At 43.8% G+C, this 17,500-nt stretch overlaps 1 protein-coding gene across 38 annotated transcripts in view; it reads left to right on the top strand.

The window, feature by feature from the left end:
• LOC147020161 (CUB and sushi domain-containing protein 3-like) overlaps nt 1-17,500 on the top strand; it is a 1,491,173-nt gene that overhangs the window by 945,668 nt on the left and 528,005 nt on the right. For all 38 annotated transcript variants that reach the window (XR_015061662.1, XM_085895237.1, XM_085895221.1 and 35 more), the window contains one exon: nt 8,326-8,513. Coding sequence is in view for 37 of the 38 variants with exons in the window: in XM_085895237.1 (XP_085751363.1) it covers nt 8,326-8,513 (188 nt within the window). In the remaining variant the exon portion in view is untranslated. The remainder of the gene's footprint in view (nt 1-8,325; nt 8,514-17,500) is intronic.

Raw genomic sequence — 17,500 nt, 5'->3', positions numbered from 1 at the left:
GAGCTAATACATGGTGTAAACTGTAAACCTTTTACTGCATTATTATTCCACCATGGAAACTTTTAAACAGCATTAATTAATCCACTGTCTTTTCAGGCGCAAGTGAACAGTGCCGAATGAAGGCTTAGCGGGACCGGGGCACTTAAGATAGGGGAGCCCTTGTGTGTTCTGCTGTATAAAAGCATGATAAATAATTATGTAGCATTCTTCATTCGAAAATAATTATAAATTGAAAACATCACAGGTAAGTGTTGTGTTATTTATGTTTACATTTTTAAACGAGCAAATACCACCCATCGCTTCGTTGATGGGAATACAAAAGGAGAGAGAGAGAGAGAGAGAGAGAGAGAGAGAGAGAGAGAGAGAGAGAGAGAGAGAGAGAGAGAGAGAGAGAGAGAGAGAGAGAGAGAGACAGAGAGAGAGAGAGAGAGAGATAGAGAGAGAGAGAGAGAGAGAGAGAGAGAGAGAGAGAGAGAGAGAGAGAGAGAGAGAGAGAGAGAGAGAGAGACAGAGACAGAGACAGAGACAGAGACAGAGACAGAGACAGAGACAGATACAGAGACAGGTGGAGGGGAAAAGAGAGGAGGCAGGGAGAACGAGGAGGTAGGGAGAGAGAGTGAAGAGGGGCGGGGGAAGGGAAGGCAGCATGAGGTGAGAGGGGGGAAGGCAGACGTGTGGTGGAGCATAATTTATGATTCATATTGTCTCATTAAAATGATTCTGCATCGAATAATGGTGAAAATGGAAACAAATAATGTCTGAAATACATTTTCTACTGGTCATACGATAAATACCACCTCGAGACAAACACCGCCCGGCCACACCCAGAGACAAAACTAGCCGGACATGTCCGGAGATACACAATGCCCGAGCACAATCTCCGTCTGGAGACAAACACTGCATGGACATAAACACCGCCTGAACATGTCTGGATACAAACACCGTCCGGCCATAATCACCGCCCAGACACGTCATGAGACAAAGACAAATATATATCGGAATGTATGGGGCTTGATCAGTGCTTTAGAATATATACAAACTAACAAATACAACATATTGCTTCACTGACGGGAATATTAGGATGGAACGAGAAGGGGTGGGGAAGCGAGGAAAGGGATGAAGTGGGGGAGTGAAAGAGAGGGGGGGGGGGCAAGGAAGCGGGGTAGAGCGAGGTCTCATCACCCATCGCGAAACACTCTGGGAGGGGGGACGGAACGAGGAGCATGGGGGGGGGTATTGGGGAGGGGAAAGGTGTGTTCAGGACATGCATTTGTTAGGGGGACTTGAGGAAAAGCCGGGGGGTATTGGTCCCGTTATGCCAGCATTAGTAGGGGATTGAACGAAATTGGGTACGTTAAAACAGCATGTTCAAGTTCATATGGGTCATCCTGAACAATGCCTGGACACCACCCAGAGACGTCCATGGGGGGTGGATGGGCTTTGGCTGGAGGTAATCGTGAGGGAAGGGGAGGGGGATAGAAAGGAAGGGCGATTTCCTTCAATCGTTGAAAACCCCGAGCCGGTGTTCGTGCGTTTGTTTGATTTCCACACACACGAAAAGCTCCACAATCTCTTTACCTGAAACAAATTGTGGAATTGATCTGAGCAAATGTTCTGACTGCTTATAAAGAAAGCATTCCTTTTGTAATTCACACATTCTTTGACACCCTTCCTCTCCTCAAACTTCGGAGAGTTGTATGGTGGTGGAGGAGGTTTGGTAGGAGGATAGCATCAGGGGAGGGGAAGGGAAGGTAGAGGGGAGGGGAAGGCAGCATGAGGAGAGGGGAGCCATGAGGGGGAGGGAGGCAGCATGAGGGGTGGGAATGGGAAGGAAGTGTGAGGGGAGGAAAAGGGAAGGCAGTGTGAGGGGAGGGAAAGGAGAGGCAGTGTGAGGAGAGGGAATGGGGAGGCAGTGTGAGGGGAGGGAAAGGGAAGGCAGTGTGAGAGGGGGGAATGGGAAGGCAGTGTGAGGGGAGGGAATGGGAAGGCAGTGTGAGGGGAGGGAATGGGAAGGCAGTGTGAGGGGAGGGAATGGGAAGGCAGTGTGAGGGGAGCGAATGGGAAGGCAGTGTGAGAGGAGGGAATGGGAAGGCAGTATGAGGGGAGGGAATGGGAAGGCAGTGTGAGGAGAGGGAATGGGAAGGAAGTGTGAGGGGAGGGAATGGGAAGTCACTGTGAGGGGAGTGAATGGAAAGACAGTGTGAGGGTTGGGAATGGGAAGGCAGTGTGAGGGGAGGGAATGGGAAGGCAGTGTGAGGGGAGGGAATGGGAAGGCAGTGTGAGGGGAGGGAATGGGAACGCAGTGTGAGGGGAGGGAAAGGTGAGGCAGTGTGAGGGGAGGGAATGGGAAGGAAGTGTGAGGGGAGGGAATGGGAAGGAAGTGTGAGGCAAAGGAATGGGAAGTCAGTGTGAAGGGAGGGGATGGGAAGGCAGTGTGAGGGCAGGGAATGGGAAGCCAGTGTTAGGGGATGGAATGGGAAGGAAGTGTGAGGGGAGGGAAAGGGAAGGCAGTGTGAGGGGAGGGAATGGGAAGGCAGTGTGAGGGGAGGGAATGGGAAGGAAGTGTGAGGGGAGGGAATGGAAAGTCAGTGTGAGGGGAGGGAATGGGAAGTCAGTGTGAGGGGAGTGAATGGGAAGACAGTGTGAGGGTTGGGAATGGGAAGACAGTGTGAGGGGAGTGAATGGGAAGGCAGTGTGAAGGGAGTGAATGGGAAGACAACGCGAGGGGAGGGAATGGGAAGGTAGTGTGAAGAGAGTGAATGGGAAGGCAGTGTGAAGGGAGTGAATGGGAAGGCCGTGTGAGGGGAGGGAATGGGAAGGCAGTGTGAGGGGAGTGAATGGGAATGCAGTGTGAGGGGAGGGAATGGGAAGGAAGTGTGAGGGGAGGGAATGGGAAGGTAGTGTGAGGCGAAGGAATGGGAAGTCAGTGTGAAGGGAGGGGATGGGAAGGCAGGGAATGGGAAGCCAGTGTTAGGGGATGGAATGGGAAGGAAGTGTGAGGGGAGGGAAAGGGAAGGCAGTGTGAGGGGAGGGAATGGGAAGGCAGTGTGAGGGGAGGGAAAGGGAAGGCAGTGTGAGGGGAGGGAATGGGAAGGCAGTGTGAGGGGAGGGAATGGGAAGGCAGTGTGAGGGAAGGGAATGGAAAGGCAGTGTGAGGGGAGGGAATGGGAAGGCAGTGTGACGGGAGTGAATGGGAAGGCAGTGTGATGGGAGTGTAAGGGATGGCAGTATGAGGGGATGGAATGGGATGGCAGTATGAGGTGAGGGAATGGGAAGGCAGTGTGAGGAGAGGGAATGGGAAGGAAGTGTGAGGGGAGGGAATGGGAAGTCAGTGTGAGGGGAGTGAATGGGAAGACAGTGTGAGGGTTGGGAATGGGAAGACAGTGTGAGGGGAGGGAATGGGGAGGCAGTGTGAGGGGAGGGAATGGGAAGGCAGCGTGAGGGGAAGGAAAGGAAGAGTGAGGGAGGGGTTGGAAAGCAGCATAAATGGGAGTTAGGCAGTGTGCCAGGGTGTTATCGGGGCAATAAAACCCACAAAAATATCAACATTTTCTTTTTAACCGGTGTGTTCTGTGTAAAACCAAGCAGTAGCATTTAAAATTTAAAACCTCTGCTTTCTAGTTGGCAAAACCCTGCCTGTATGCATGTCCCCCCCCCCACCCCACTACCCACTTCCTACATGCGTTCCTCCATTGTCATCGTGGTCCATGCTAACCATGCATGTGCATCGATGATATAATCATCCTTTCACTCACACACATGCAATGATTTTCTCACACCTGCACTGCACAGTGGCATGTACCACGTGGCTTTGATGCCGCAGCACATCCACTCCCCACGTCGCTTCAGCACTGCAGCATGTCTGCTCCCCACATGCAGATGCACATGGTTTTGGAGACAGTCGCTTAACATCCTTCACAGCACCATCCACCACAGGCCTGAGTTCAAGTTCAAATTGCGTGCCTGTGAAACCTGTGCGATGTACACATGTAACCAAGCATGCAAGCACGTACACACCCCAGAATATTTATGTGTACCCATATGTTCCACGTCTGTGTGTGCTGTCTGCGTACCTCTTCGTTTTCAGCAACTGCCGACTCTTAATATATTGCAGCAACTATTAGTATATTTATATTAATATTTTGTCATGAAAGCAGATCACACAATACGGTGAAAAGAAACAAAAATCCTCTTCACTTGCAGCAACAAAAAGTTCCTCTTCATCGCAGAAACTGCCACCTATTAACATATTGCAGCAACTATTAGTATATTTATATTAATCTTTACTATAATGGAGCTAAGTGTTTCTTATCTCCTCCCAGACGAAGCATCAACGGTCCACAAAAGTCAGCTATATTGTACTTAGTACATATGACTGGATCGCTATACTTTCTCGCTGTCACGAGCAAATGAGCAAACATTACGGGGGTTAAAAAGTGAAGCCAAGGCCGCCGAATATTAGCTATGCTGCCTAAGGTACATCACCGAACATAATTGATCTTGTGCTATCACATGCCTACCACAGAACAGACCAGTGATGGCAGCTTTTTTTATTATAATCTATAATCCAGGGTGGCCATAAAGTTGGCAAACATAGATAATGCGCACCATCCCATTACACCAGAGTGGTGTGGGAATGCTTGGATGATAATTTCCCGAACTGGATTGGACGACGTGGCCCTGTGGAGTGGGCTACACGCTCGCCAGATCTGAACCCCCTTGATTACTTTTTCTGGGCTATGCTGAAGGCGCAGGTTTATTCAGTGAAAATCAGACACGAATCATCTGAGGCAATGCATCACGGATGCATGTGCAGGGATTGATGGAAATGCTGCATTAATGCACCGCGTTCATTGCAATTTTGCACAGCACATTGAACTGTGCATTACTCATGAGGGACTACACATTGAACATATTATGTATTGTAATGTAATGTCAATAAACCATTTATAATGTATATTCACCTATGTTTCCAGACTTTATGGCCACCTGCATAATGGAGCGAAGTGTTTCTCATCTCCTCCTCGACGATGCGTCAATGGTCCACAAAACTCAGCTATATTGTACTTAGTATACATGACTTGATCGCTATCACGAGTGAATGAGCAAAAAGTAGGGGGTTAAAAAGTGAAGCCAATGCAACCGATTATTATCGATGCAACCTGGGGTACATCACCGAACATGATTGTTCAAATGATATCACATGCCTACCACAGAACAGACCAGTGATGGCAGGTTTTTCCGATAATGGACCTAAGTGTATGTTATCTCCTCCTAGACCAGCGTTTCTCAACCTTTGATGGCCCATGGTCCCCCTACCGAGCCGCTTAACATTCGTGGTCCCCTGCCCTTCAATAAAAGATGCAGATTTCGTTTTATGAAATTTATTTACTCAGTCTTAAAAGATAAATCAAAGCAAACATTTTTCTAAGCAATACAATCAATGAGACACTTGCTGTTGGACTTGTCTGACGAGGCCTCTTATGTCCGGCTCCGTCTTGGACACAGCAAGGCGAATATCGTTCCCAACGTCAAGACGATTTCTGGACTTAGTTTTAATGGTCGCAAGGTCAGAAAATCCAGAATCGCAAAGATATGTTGTGGCGAATTGAATGAGCATTACGGATGCCTTCTTGCTGAGTAGTGGATACGCATCCTGAACAGACAACCAGAATGTGGAGTGGTCTTCTTTGTTACTGAAGACCAGCTTCATTGCTTTTGAAACCTTCAACTCTGCCAGCTCCTCTGCTTCATCTTCAGTAGGTTAAATTTTGGCGTTAAACGGGTCTTTGTGCCATGGTACATCCAACGGTGCATCGTCGAAATACGATTTGAACTCAGCGGAGAGATTGACGAGATGTCTAGTGATGCAATATTTGATACCGGCGAGAAGCTCAATCCTCTGCATCTGCAGGTGCTCGTCCAAGAAAGGAAACGAGGTAGTGGACCCGGCCTTGATTCGTGCCTGCCAGACTTCCATTCTAGCAGACAGTCCGGCAAGCTTGTCTTGAACGTCACTGACTGTCACATCACGGCCTTGCAAGGACTGGTTCATTTCGTTGAGTCGGCCGAATATATCGGCCAGGAAGGCGAGCATCATGACGAACTCTTCATTGTCGAAGTGGACATGGAGGTTGTTTTCGTTGTCTCGCAGGAAGATTTCCACCTCAACCCGGAGTTCATACAGCTGAGAGAGGCATTTCCCCCTCGATAGCCAACGGACTTTGGTGTGGAACAGAAGTCCAACATGTTCCGCTCCCATTTTGTTGGCCAGGAGTTGGAAGAGCCGATGATTTTTGGCCTTCGCACCCATTAAGTTGATCACTTTGACCGTGATGTCCATGACTTCCAGAAAACGAGGCGGAAGAGTCTTTGACGCAAGAGCGTATCGGTGTAGCGAACAGTGGGAGGATGTCACATGGGGCCATTCGTTCTTCACAAGCGTGACGAACCCTCCTCTGACGCCGACCATCGCTGGGGCACCATCAGTACAAATGTGCTTGAAATTCTGCCAACCGAGTCCATTAGCTTCAAAAAAAGAGTACAATAGCTTTGATATCTGCCGCTGTCATTGTGGTTGGTAGGGTATTGCAGAACAAGAACTCTTCCTTCATTTTCCCTTTCTCTCGTAGCGAGCGAAGGCGATCAACTGGCTCTCCAGGGCGGTGTCGCTCGACTCGTCTAATTGAAGGTGAGCCTGGAGCGTGCTTTGTTTGATTTCGGAGCAAACTTGACGGCACACATCAGCGGCCATGTCGTCAATCCATTGTAGGATCGTTTCATTCGAGAGCGAAACTTTCTGGATCTTCTTTTTCGCCTCTGGTCCGATCATCAATTCCACCATTTTCTCTGTACATGGCTTGATAAGGTCCTCAGCAATAGTGTGTGGCTTCTTGCACTTCGCAATTTGGAATGCCACTTCGTAGCTGGATTGAAGAGCAGGTTTTTCTTCCGGCCGGAATCCAAATTTGGGAAGTGTCGCTTCACGGTCATATCGTGATCGTTTCGCAGACAGAGCGTCGATATTATCTTCCTTCCTTCCGGGATGCATCTTGTCGTGATGGTTTGAAAGTTTGGAAGGACGTAGTGACGTATTTGACAACACGACCGAGCAGTGCAGACATTGCGCGCAGTCCACGCCATCTCGACTGACATTCGTGAATCCAAACTTGACATAGCTGTCATTCCATTTTCGAACCTTTGACATCTGAGAAAAAAATTGAAAAAAACAAAATTCTAACGTTTTTGTAAACATTGGTTTACTATGAATTCTCTGTGGGCTCCGCGTTCTCTTTTAAAATCGTGGTTAAACTCATCTACCCTTTTTACTTTGACACTATGACCGGAGACTCGTCACCTTAATTGTACATTACAAGCTTCTGCATTCTGAATCGCAGTTTTTCGGCGTCCGCTCATGCCCCCCCCCCCCCGGTCGAAGGCCGATGGCCCCCTTGGGGAGGCCACGGGCCCCCAGTTGAGAAACGCTGTGCAAGGCCAAGCATCAATGGTCCATGAAACTCAGCTCTGTTGTACTTAGTATACATGACTTTGCATCGCTATACTTTTTAGCTCACGAGCGAAAATGTACATACTCACTTGTTATCACCTATTCCTGGACTACATTTGCAAAAAAAATGCTGTGACAACATATTCGGTGTCTCCCTGTGGCTATCTTCAATTACAACGCCATCAAAGCCACTCAGGAATCAATGCCTCATTCAGAAAAAAGTCACTTGAAAAAGGAATGAAATCACGACTGCAGTTCATCCGAACGACTGAAATCCGAACCCCGAAGGACAACAAAATTACCTGACCACCACCACCTCTGCCACCCATCCCTAATCTACGAGTATTTTATAATGAGAGCAGATCGCACAAAACGGGAAAAGAGTAAACTGCATACGTAATTGCTGAAACATAGGACCCCTGTGGACTGTGTCATCATGGAAAGGAGGTCAGTATGTGTTGGTACCTGACTAAATTCCAAATTCATGTTTTGACCACACCCTGAGAGAAGTGGTTACTCCTTGACTGGGGTCATCATCCACTGAAACACAATGATCGCTAAATGATGTTGTGAAGTCCTAATGCCCCAGAGTTTACATTAAACTTTCATGCACTGCACTGTTCATTAGCACGAGATGCTATACAATGTTATCGTGCAATCAATGTACTGAATGTAACTTATAATATGTAGAATAGTTTTGTACATTCTGATTGTAATTTTCTTGCCATATTGAACAAAAGCTGTTTTGAGAACAGTAATAATGGCCTTCATGCATAGAAACTGGTTGTACAATATTTATATGATGCAATTATGTGCAGGTTTCATACCGAGGTCAACTACGATGTTCTGGAAGTACGAGATGGCCGCTCTGCTGCCGCATCTCTCCTTGGCTCGTACCACGGCACACAAGTACCTCGCTTTGTGGTTTCCAGCGGCAACACATTGTACCTGCACTTCTCCTCCGACAACAGTCGCTCGAGCCTCGGATTCCATCTCCTCTATGAAAGTGAGATAAATTCATTGCCATTATGTATCCTGTCACTCAGGGAGGCAGTGCGATCTGGTTCTTATTCATAGTACTATTCTCTTATGATTACTTTATGGGCTCCACATGATGGAGCACATCTTTTTTTGGAAATGATGTTTATCCATTGGACTATTTGCACTCAAACGTGTGCGCTGAGTATATGATTATGTGGATCTTAAGCAGTATCATGGCCAAATATAATATTATTTGGTGGTTACTTTAATGAGGCATGCATATGACACTTTTGATATGCTGTATGATACTGTTTATTGCATTTATTTCGAAGTCGCGTGAAATATACCCGCACATGAACTATCGTCTCATTTGACAAATTATATGCACAATACAAAACTTTATATGCACAATTACATTTTTCAACACTTCTTTTTCATTGATCAAGCCATGTTGTAGACTTTTTCATTTTAATAATAATAATAATAATAATAATAATAATAATAATATGAACATTTATAGCACACCGTTGTCTTTCAAGTAATGACGCTCATGGCCCATTGCAGAATAAAAACATCTTCATCAGCAATAAAACAAGAATTTATTTAGTTATCAGATAAAACTGTAATTAAATGCAATCATTCAATGAAATGAAAATTAAATTCTACAGCTTAACCCTTAAATTTACAACAATTGTACAATATTCATATCTTCATAATAAATTCAGATATAACCTGCTCAAATACAAATATGTTTACATGCCAGTTTACTGCAGAGCAGCCACTTAGCTATACTACCTGAGGCAGTTTTAACAGCTTGGAGAAATTCACACCAAAGCATCAGCACAAACATATTGACCCAACAAGCATTCCAAATCAATATTGAACAACCAGTTTCACCCTTATTGGGGCATCGTCAGGATAATTATCGACTCCAGAATTTTAGACAGTCCAAAGGCTTGTCCCGAGGTTTTGGAGAATTTACAATCCGATTCTAACAGGTGGGACTGTTCTGAAGTGCAAAAGGGAAGGAGCAAGGAATGTTTTATATTTGCATTCCTATTTGCAAAACTGTTGTGCTTACAGTTAGTGGGAATAATAATTGGCCAGAGCTATCCTCATTGGTGAAATATGATTGGCCTTGAGCCTCGAGACTTGTGTAAAGCTTACACCAGAAGAATGTCTTATTTCAAAGTAGGTGTGCATGTTTTGATGGCCTTAGAGTGGTGTGCTTCTGGGTGTGATTCATCCTGGAAATAGGAGGCTGCCAAGTTTGATGAGGATCGTCGATGGACTCCAATCTTCAAGTCTCACCATAAATGTTCAATTTGGTTCAAATCAGGACTTTGACTAGGCCACTCAAGAACATTTATTTTTCTTATTCAGCCACTCCAGTGTGGCTTTAGCTTTGTGCTTCAGATCATTATCCTGCTGAAATGTGAATCTCCTACCCAGTTTCAGATTCATGGCTGACTCAAGCAGGTTTTGATAAAGGATTCTCCTGTACTTTGCACCGTCCATTGTCCCTTCTATCCTGACAAGCTTGCCAGTACCTGCTGTCGAAAAGCAACCCCATAACATGATGCTGCCAGCACCCGGCTGCTGAGTTTGGATGGGCAACCTGATCTGGGTAGAGTCTGGGACTGGGTGGTATGATACGTCTTCCATTTCTTAATGATGGATTTCATCGTACTAAAAGTGATAACGAGTGACTTTGAAGTCTTCTTATAACCCTCTCCTGATCGGTGCTTCTCCATCACTTTATGTCTGACTTCTTTGGAAACTTCCTTGTCCTCATGTTTGCTTTGTTGTCTTCATGTTTGCTTCATGTTGCACCTTAAAACACCTTCGACAAATGGGGGAGCTTAATTTATAAGTTAAACCATTAATTCCATACAGGTGAAACCGATAACACTTATTTTGTAACTTTTCAAACAAATAATTTGCTCCTGAAGTAGTTTAGGGTTATTTATGAATAGGGTTTGAATACTTGAAAGTGATAATTATCATCTGATTTTTCTCCTTTAATTGAACTTATTCACATTTTATCTGCATTTTTTTTTTACCTTCATCACTTTGGTGTAGTTTGTGAAGACTCTATATATTCATTTTTATTTGAAAGTATCATGAATGAAATAAGCTCAGGTGGCATAAAAATGTGAAAACTTTGGAGGGGATGAATACTTTTGCAGGCCACTGTATCTCTCAATGGTGAAGAATCACTTAAAAGTTCTAGGAGCTGGATCCAGATCCAGATATTCATCAAAATCTAATTGATTCATCCTTATCACACACACAAGCTGTCTACCAATTTTCATCCGAATCTGGCCACAACTTTTTTGAGATATCCTGTTTAGAGACAGACAGACAGACAGACAAGAGTGAAAGCATAACCTCCGCCCACCTTTGGTGGCAGTGGTAATTAAATTTCTTCACACTTATGCGAATACACCATGTGCAGTAACTATCAATATACGATGCAAAGTTACCCCGAGAAGCCATTTCCACAATAATATATTAAATTATTATTCTTCAAGCTCAGTGAAGTAGGAGCCAGACATGGTAAATTTGCACAAATATAAAACGAAATGCATTCTGGGTAATGCATTTCCCTTCTTTGTGACGTACACAACCAAACCCAATTCACATGAACATTCCGCTTTCTTCACCTGTACAACTGAGCAGTTGGAATATTGATTTGAACTCGATTGATTTTGTTTCCTGAGAGCCAATATGAGGATGTTAAACACCTTCTTCTTCTTATGCTTTCGTATTCAGCACAATAATGTGGGGTAAGATCATTGTCTGAGTGTGCAGCCGTCCTGCTGATGAATGAATGTCGCCTTCTGTAGGTTATGGCAGGAAATTGTAATTTGTTCATGGTACTGGCGATAGCTCGCCTTCCACTTCACGAAGGACACCGTGGGATCACCACATCACATTAATGAATCACCCTGCCTGTGAAACATCAGGATGACAGTTAAGAGCTTTTGCGAGATTCCAACCCAGGCTAGACAGCTTCGAGGCGAGTGTGAGTACCTTTCGGGCATCCTGCCAGCATGTTAACCACCAATACGTTTATTTACCACCGATAGGAATATGTTAACTGCCATGTGAAGCCAGTTGGTCAACAATGACTGATCAGACTCAACATGTTGAACCTAGGCTTAAATTTGATTTATTGTAGTTTCAAAGTATGTGTAACCATTATGCCTCTTCAGGTCAGTAGGACTTCATCATCATGGAGTACAATTTTAGTTTTCTCCTCTTTCCTCCATCATAGCTGACATTTAAATATAAAATATTGTTCTTGTACTGCACTGAGGAAATGAAGAATTGTTTTTATGAGCAGCACGCTTTTTCATGAATCACATTGTACTGCTTATCTCAAATTTGCCTGAAGGCATTACGATCAATGACCTTGTGTGGACAAGTGGCATTGCGTTTACACTTGAACGTGTCAGTCAGGCAAATTACCTCCTCCATGAAGGGTATTCATGATCAAGCTCGGTTTTTGCCAAGTCGGATAGAGAGATTGGAGTTCTCCTGAGACTGGCTTAGTTTCACAATCTCAGAATATATCTCTTATCACTGCTGCCTTCAGCAGAACTTGAAACTGCAACCTCTGGGATGCCAGTCCAGTATCTTCACCACAAGACCACCATGTTTAATATATTTGATCCTCTGTGCCTCAAAGTCAGTTGATATTAGTATATGGGCAAGATTACCACATCCTGCATGTCTATGTTTCCCAGTGCTTGGGGGTATTAAATAGTAAAGCACATTTAATTGATAAACTCCTACATGTCTACGTAACAAAGCGATTTTTGTCTGTTAAATCTCAGCTCATGGAAGAGCAAGTCGATTGAGGATGAAATGGTAATTTATTGACTGGAATGAGTCGTAGGGCCATACTTGGACAATACAAGGGAGAGAGACAAGAGAGAGAGAGGAGAGAGATACAGAAATCTGAAAGTCAAAGGGCTGGATTACTTTGGGTTATCGGGATATAAATGATCACTGGTAGGGATGGGGGGTCACTTGAGATTTTTGTGCAATGCTTGATTGAACCTCTGGAGAGAAGAGACGACAAATGAACCATCTCTGGAAGGCATAACGGAAGAACAGAGGAAGAGAAGAGTGAATGAGGTACAGAAAGATTGGATTTTGGGAGTTTAACTTGAGTGGGGTTACTGGAAGAATGTGTGCATCCTCGACCATCAGGGGAGGCTCAGAGGGCTGAGGGAACAAAGGGAGCAAAACTGGAGGTTCGTACATACAAAACAGAGTGACCAACCGACCTGCTTACAATGTTAGAGCGTCAGGCGTTGTGTTTTGTCCTCATCATGAAGATGCAAATAATGCTGAGATTTAGATTCCACAGAACCAAAGAGAAACAGCTGTGATGCTGGATCCCCGGTCCGTAGGGGAGAGCAGCACTCCATTGAGCTATGGACAATGGAATGCCTTGTCGACTGCAAGTTTTGTTTTTTTCAAGGAATGACTTCAAAAGATAGAGGATGCTGATTGGCTGTATTTTGAGGCCAGCTTTAGTCAGCCAAGGAGAGATCATGACTCATGACTGATGATAAAGCCAATTTAACCTTGTCAGAAAATTACCAGATGCAGTTGAGAAAACAGATCAATTAATCGAACAGAAGGCAGACCCAACCAATGAATCTATCACAATGACAAAGGCTTACATCAACTGGAACTTTGCAACAGAGTGGTCTTCAGCTGGGACTTTGCATGACACATTCACTGTGATGGCTTGCTGAATGTCGTTTGTATCGTCCCAGACAAAGGCCACCTATTGTTGAAACATGAAAACTGAAGTTTTTTTTTCCACCTGACAAAATAATTGCTTGTTCCTGTTACCTTTACAAATCTATTTATTTTTATTTCCTAAGTGACGAAGAGATAGGTGAACACTTCACAGGCAGAGTGATTCATCAATGTGTGTGCCGTCCCCCGGATGGAAGTTAAACAGGCGTCCCATCGGCCAGCATTTGTTCGTGGACATTCAAGATCCCATGGTGTCCTTTGCGAAGAGTAGGTGAACTATCGCCGATACCATGAACAAGAACATCGCATCAGCGGCACAGCCTCATCCTCAGCCAGTGATGCTACCCCACAGCCTTGTGCTGCATATGTACAAAGAATAATGAATCTCTGATAGCCGCATTGCCTTTTGTAATCCAAAATTGTTACAAAATGCATTCTAATGTAAACATGTTTGATTGTGGAACTGCTATGTTGTTTATATAATGAGACATATTACATTCAATCAACAAATCTTTTTTTCCCTCTTATGGAATCATCTTCTTCAGTCTCTTCAATCTCATTCTTTCCTTCGTGGCTTCAAGACAGATGGTCACCCTTATCTCAGGCTATCCCCCATCCATACACACAATCTTTTCTTCCCCTATTAGCCCTCCCCAAGCCCACCTCTTTCCAGGTTTTCCTTCTACTTCTGTATTTGAGAGTTTGTAGCTGTATCCATCTTGTTCACTCCCTGTGTCTTCCCTTCTTCACCCTCATTCTTCCCTACATCCCTTATTTCTCTGAGTGTCCCTCTATTTTGTCCTTCAACCCTGCTGTGTTTGTGTGTTTCATCCTTCCTCTTTCTAATGTTTTTTTTTCGTGTTATGTTCTATCCATTCTGTGTTGTGCTCCTCCACGAGCCTCAACACTGTGTACAAAATATATATATATATATATATATATATATATATATATATATATATATATATATATATATATATATATATATATATATATATATGCCCGAGGTTGAGCATTGTCAACAGGTTTTCCTGAATTTATGTCCTGGTATTCCAAAAGCCAGTCAACTAAACAAGTTTTGTTTCCTTGTCAAATATAGTGTTGTTCTTTCAAGGCAGCAGCAAGTGTTGCATCTTTTTATTGATGCTCCACAAATTATTTGACATTCCAGTGAGGAGGGCGGCTCTCGATGCAATCTATCATCATGGTGTGTTTAGCACAAGCCAAGCAACGTGTCATTGTATCGTCAATCACAATTCCTGCCGCAACCTTTCCAACTTGTGTTCCTCATGAAAAATGAATCTGTCACTTCCTGTTAAAAAACGACCAATGCTGCTCCTGTGTTACATGTGATATCTCACGTCTTGAGTTTCGCAACATCCAAAACAAAAGCAAATGCATTTCCACATCCTTGGCACAAATGCAAAGATTATCGCTTGGGTAACTCTCTTTTTGAGCAAGATGCATTAAGCTTAAAAACATTTCCTCTATATCATTATCGCTCGTGGCAAGAGTGGGAGGAAAGCTTTTGGAAGCAACAATGTGTACTAGCCTTGAATATTGCTATCACAATTGCAGGCCAGATATGATTTGGGATGGAATGTTAATGAATAATTGGGGTTTTTTTAATGCAGCCAATTAACCTGCTGAGGGTTTTTATATCTTTTCCCTTATTTTCTTGTTTTTTTTTTTTACAGACAGCTAAGCTTGTGGAGGAGCTAAATGATCGAGATTACAAGGCTCACATAATGAAACGTGATAAAATGGGTAACGAAAGACAAAAAACATCTCACATGTGTGGATGAATGGCAGAAATGAAAGGCGTGAGGGGGAGTGGGGGTGAAGGTTCATTGAGAGTAGAAACAGAACTGGGAGGATTAGCACGAGGTGAAGATGGTCGATCATCACTCTTGGAGGATTGGGGGAAGGGGCATGAGACAACAGATACAAGCAGTCAATTTCAGGTGATAAGAAATTTAATTTTTTACATGATGTGTTACTTATTGCACTGAGATTTTTTATATTTAATTACCTGTTGGCTCGTGCCCCTCCCTCCAGTCCTTCAAAAATGCTACCCATCCTCACCTGACTTGATTTCTCCCATACCCATCCCTGCTCTCTTCTATTCAAGCTGAGCTGTTAGTGTTGGGGTTAGGGTTAGGGTTAGGGTTGAATTCCCACCCACCCCCCTCCTCATTTCCATTTCCTTTCTGACACTCTTCCATTAATATTTGGTCCTTGTCTCCCTGTTTCACCTTTGATCCGTTACCAGTCTGTAAACCTAATTTCCTCTGTCGTTTTGCTTGTTGAACCTGCTGTCAATCATCATCAACATCATCGGAATTCATATTTATTAATTAAACTCTGTCTTCGCTGAATTAATGAATATGGCGCCGAGTTCTGTTGAGTTCAGTTTCAATGATTCATTGTATACTCAGATTGATGGTGTAGCGATGGGATCTCCTCAAGACCCTGTCTTGGCAAACATCCTTGTAGGTTATTGTGAAAAACGTGCATTTGCAGATCCATATCCTGGAGTTCAACCCCCTTTCATCTATTATCGGTACGTGTTTGACATATTTGCTGTCTTTGAGTCAATCTCAGCATGTAACGTCTTCTTGGCATACCTGAACTTTCTCCATCCATCCCTAGAGTTCACCTTAGAGATGGAACACTCCGGCCGGCGTACTTCCCTTCTTGGAAGACTAAGTTGAGAACTCGACCGACACTTATAAAACCACAGTCTACTGTAAGTCTACTTTTACCGGACAGTATACTAGGTGGGACTCTTCCAGTTCCTCTGGATACAACATTGGATTGATTGGTATATTGGCCAACGGAGCAAGAAAGATCTGATCCACAGATAACCTCAATGCTGAAATTGAGACCATCAAGACTATTCTTCTCTAATGGGTATCCTGAACAGATCATCAATAGATATATATATATATATATATACAAATTCTTGAACACACCAAGGAATCCGATAATCGGACCTGGTAAATGTCCTGTATAACCTATGTCTGTCTACCTTGGAAAGGCAAAGTGTCTCAACGGTTTTAAAACCAGATCAAACAGACAGTGTCCCATTCTTATTATGCTGTTCAACCACAAGTGATTTTCACCACCCACCAGTTGCTTCTGTCAGTCCATAAATATGTTCTGCCCACCTCTCATTTAATTATTATTGATGAATTTCAGTGCCAGTGTGATGCTAGGTACGTGGACCGCACATCTTTGAGATTGAAGGATCCAATTGAACCTTTGGGGATCAGAAGGGGTCAGTAAACCAAACAGGGACAACCAACTCGGGCTTGTAAGAATGTACATAGTACGACAACTATTCCCTGTGCCACTGTAATTGGTTACCATTTACTGAATAATCCTCAGTGTGCAGAGCAATATCGTATTGGCTGGTTTAAAATCCTGAGTAGAGGCTGCAGTTTCGATCACCTTCGTGCAATGGAGGCCACATTCATCAGGTCAATCAATCCTATTCTTTGTCGACAGAAATAATTTGTCTGAACTTTCTATTTTGACTACGATGACTTGACTGTGTGACAACTGTACCACAGTCAACGTTGAGTTATCATGAAAAAACCACACCCCTCCCCCCCTTACTAGCCCTCAGCTAATTAGCATTGCGTTTCCGCCTTTTTTTGGTGATTCACTCCGCCTACTCGTTATTCAGGATGGTTCATTTCCATGTAATCATTATTCATGATTGTTCATTTCTGCCTATTCATTATTCATGATGCTCTGTGGTTCCACCAATTAGGTCATCCCATCCTTTTTCTCTCAACCAATCAATGTTGAGGACATTACATTGTAAATTTATACATTAGTGTTTGGTGCTTCTTCATCTGCTTGTGGGTTTTATCCTGAGGAGTGCAAGTTGAAAAGCTCTAATAATGTCTATTTTATTGAAATGCATGCTTAAATTTTGTTGAACGAACTTTAAATATATTTTTCATGTTAAATGAGACCTCTGAGGAATGAAATTGCAAAAAAGGGTTGACATGAACTTTGGTTTTTCAACTTCCTCAAGTTCCCATCTCCTCATTAACTTTTTGAGTGTGGTTTAATTAATATCTGGAACTTTGAGTAACATTTAAGCAAGACAATGCATGCGCTCAAGTGCAACATTAGAACAGGCTCAGTGGCATTAATGCAAGGAACTTGCATGCAGGAGGAGGCCATTAGTCCCAACAAACCTGCACATTGTGGTTA

The sequence above is a fragment of the Eptatretus burgeri genome, chromosome 9 (genome assembly GCF_056783735.1).
Source record: "Eptatretus burgeri isolate ZD-2024b chromosome 9, Ebu_testis_v1, whole genome shotgun sequence".
Taxonomy (NCBI): domain Eukaryota; kingdom Metazoa; phylum Chordata; class Myxini; order Myxiniformes; family Myxinidae; genus Eptatretus; species Eptatretus burgeri.
Note: the sequence above shows the minus strand (reverse complement) of the source record. Positions and strands in the feature narration are given on the sequence as shown.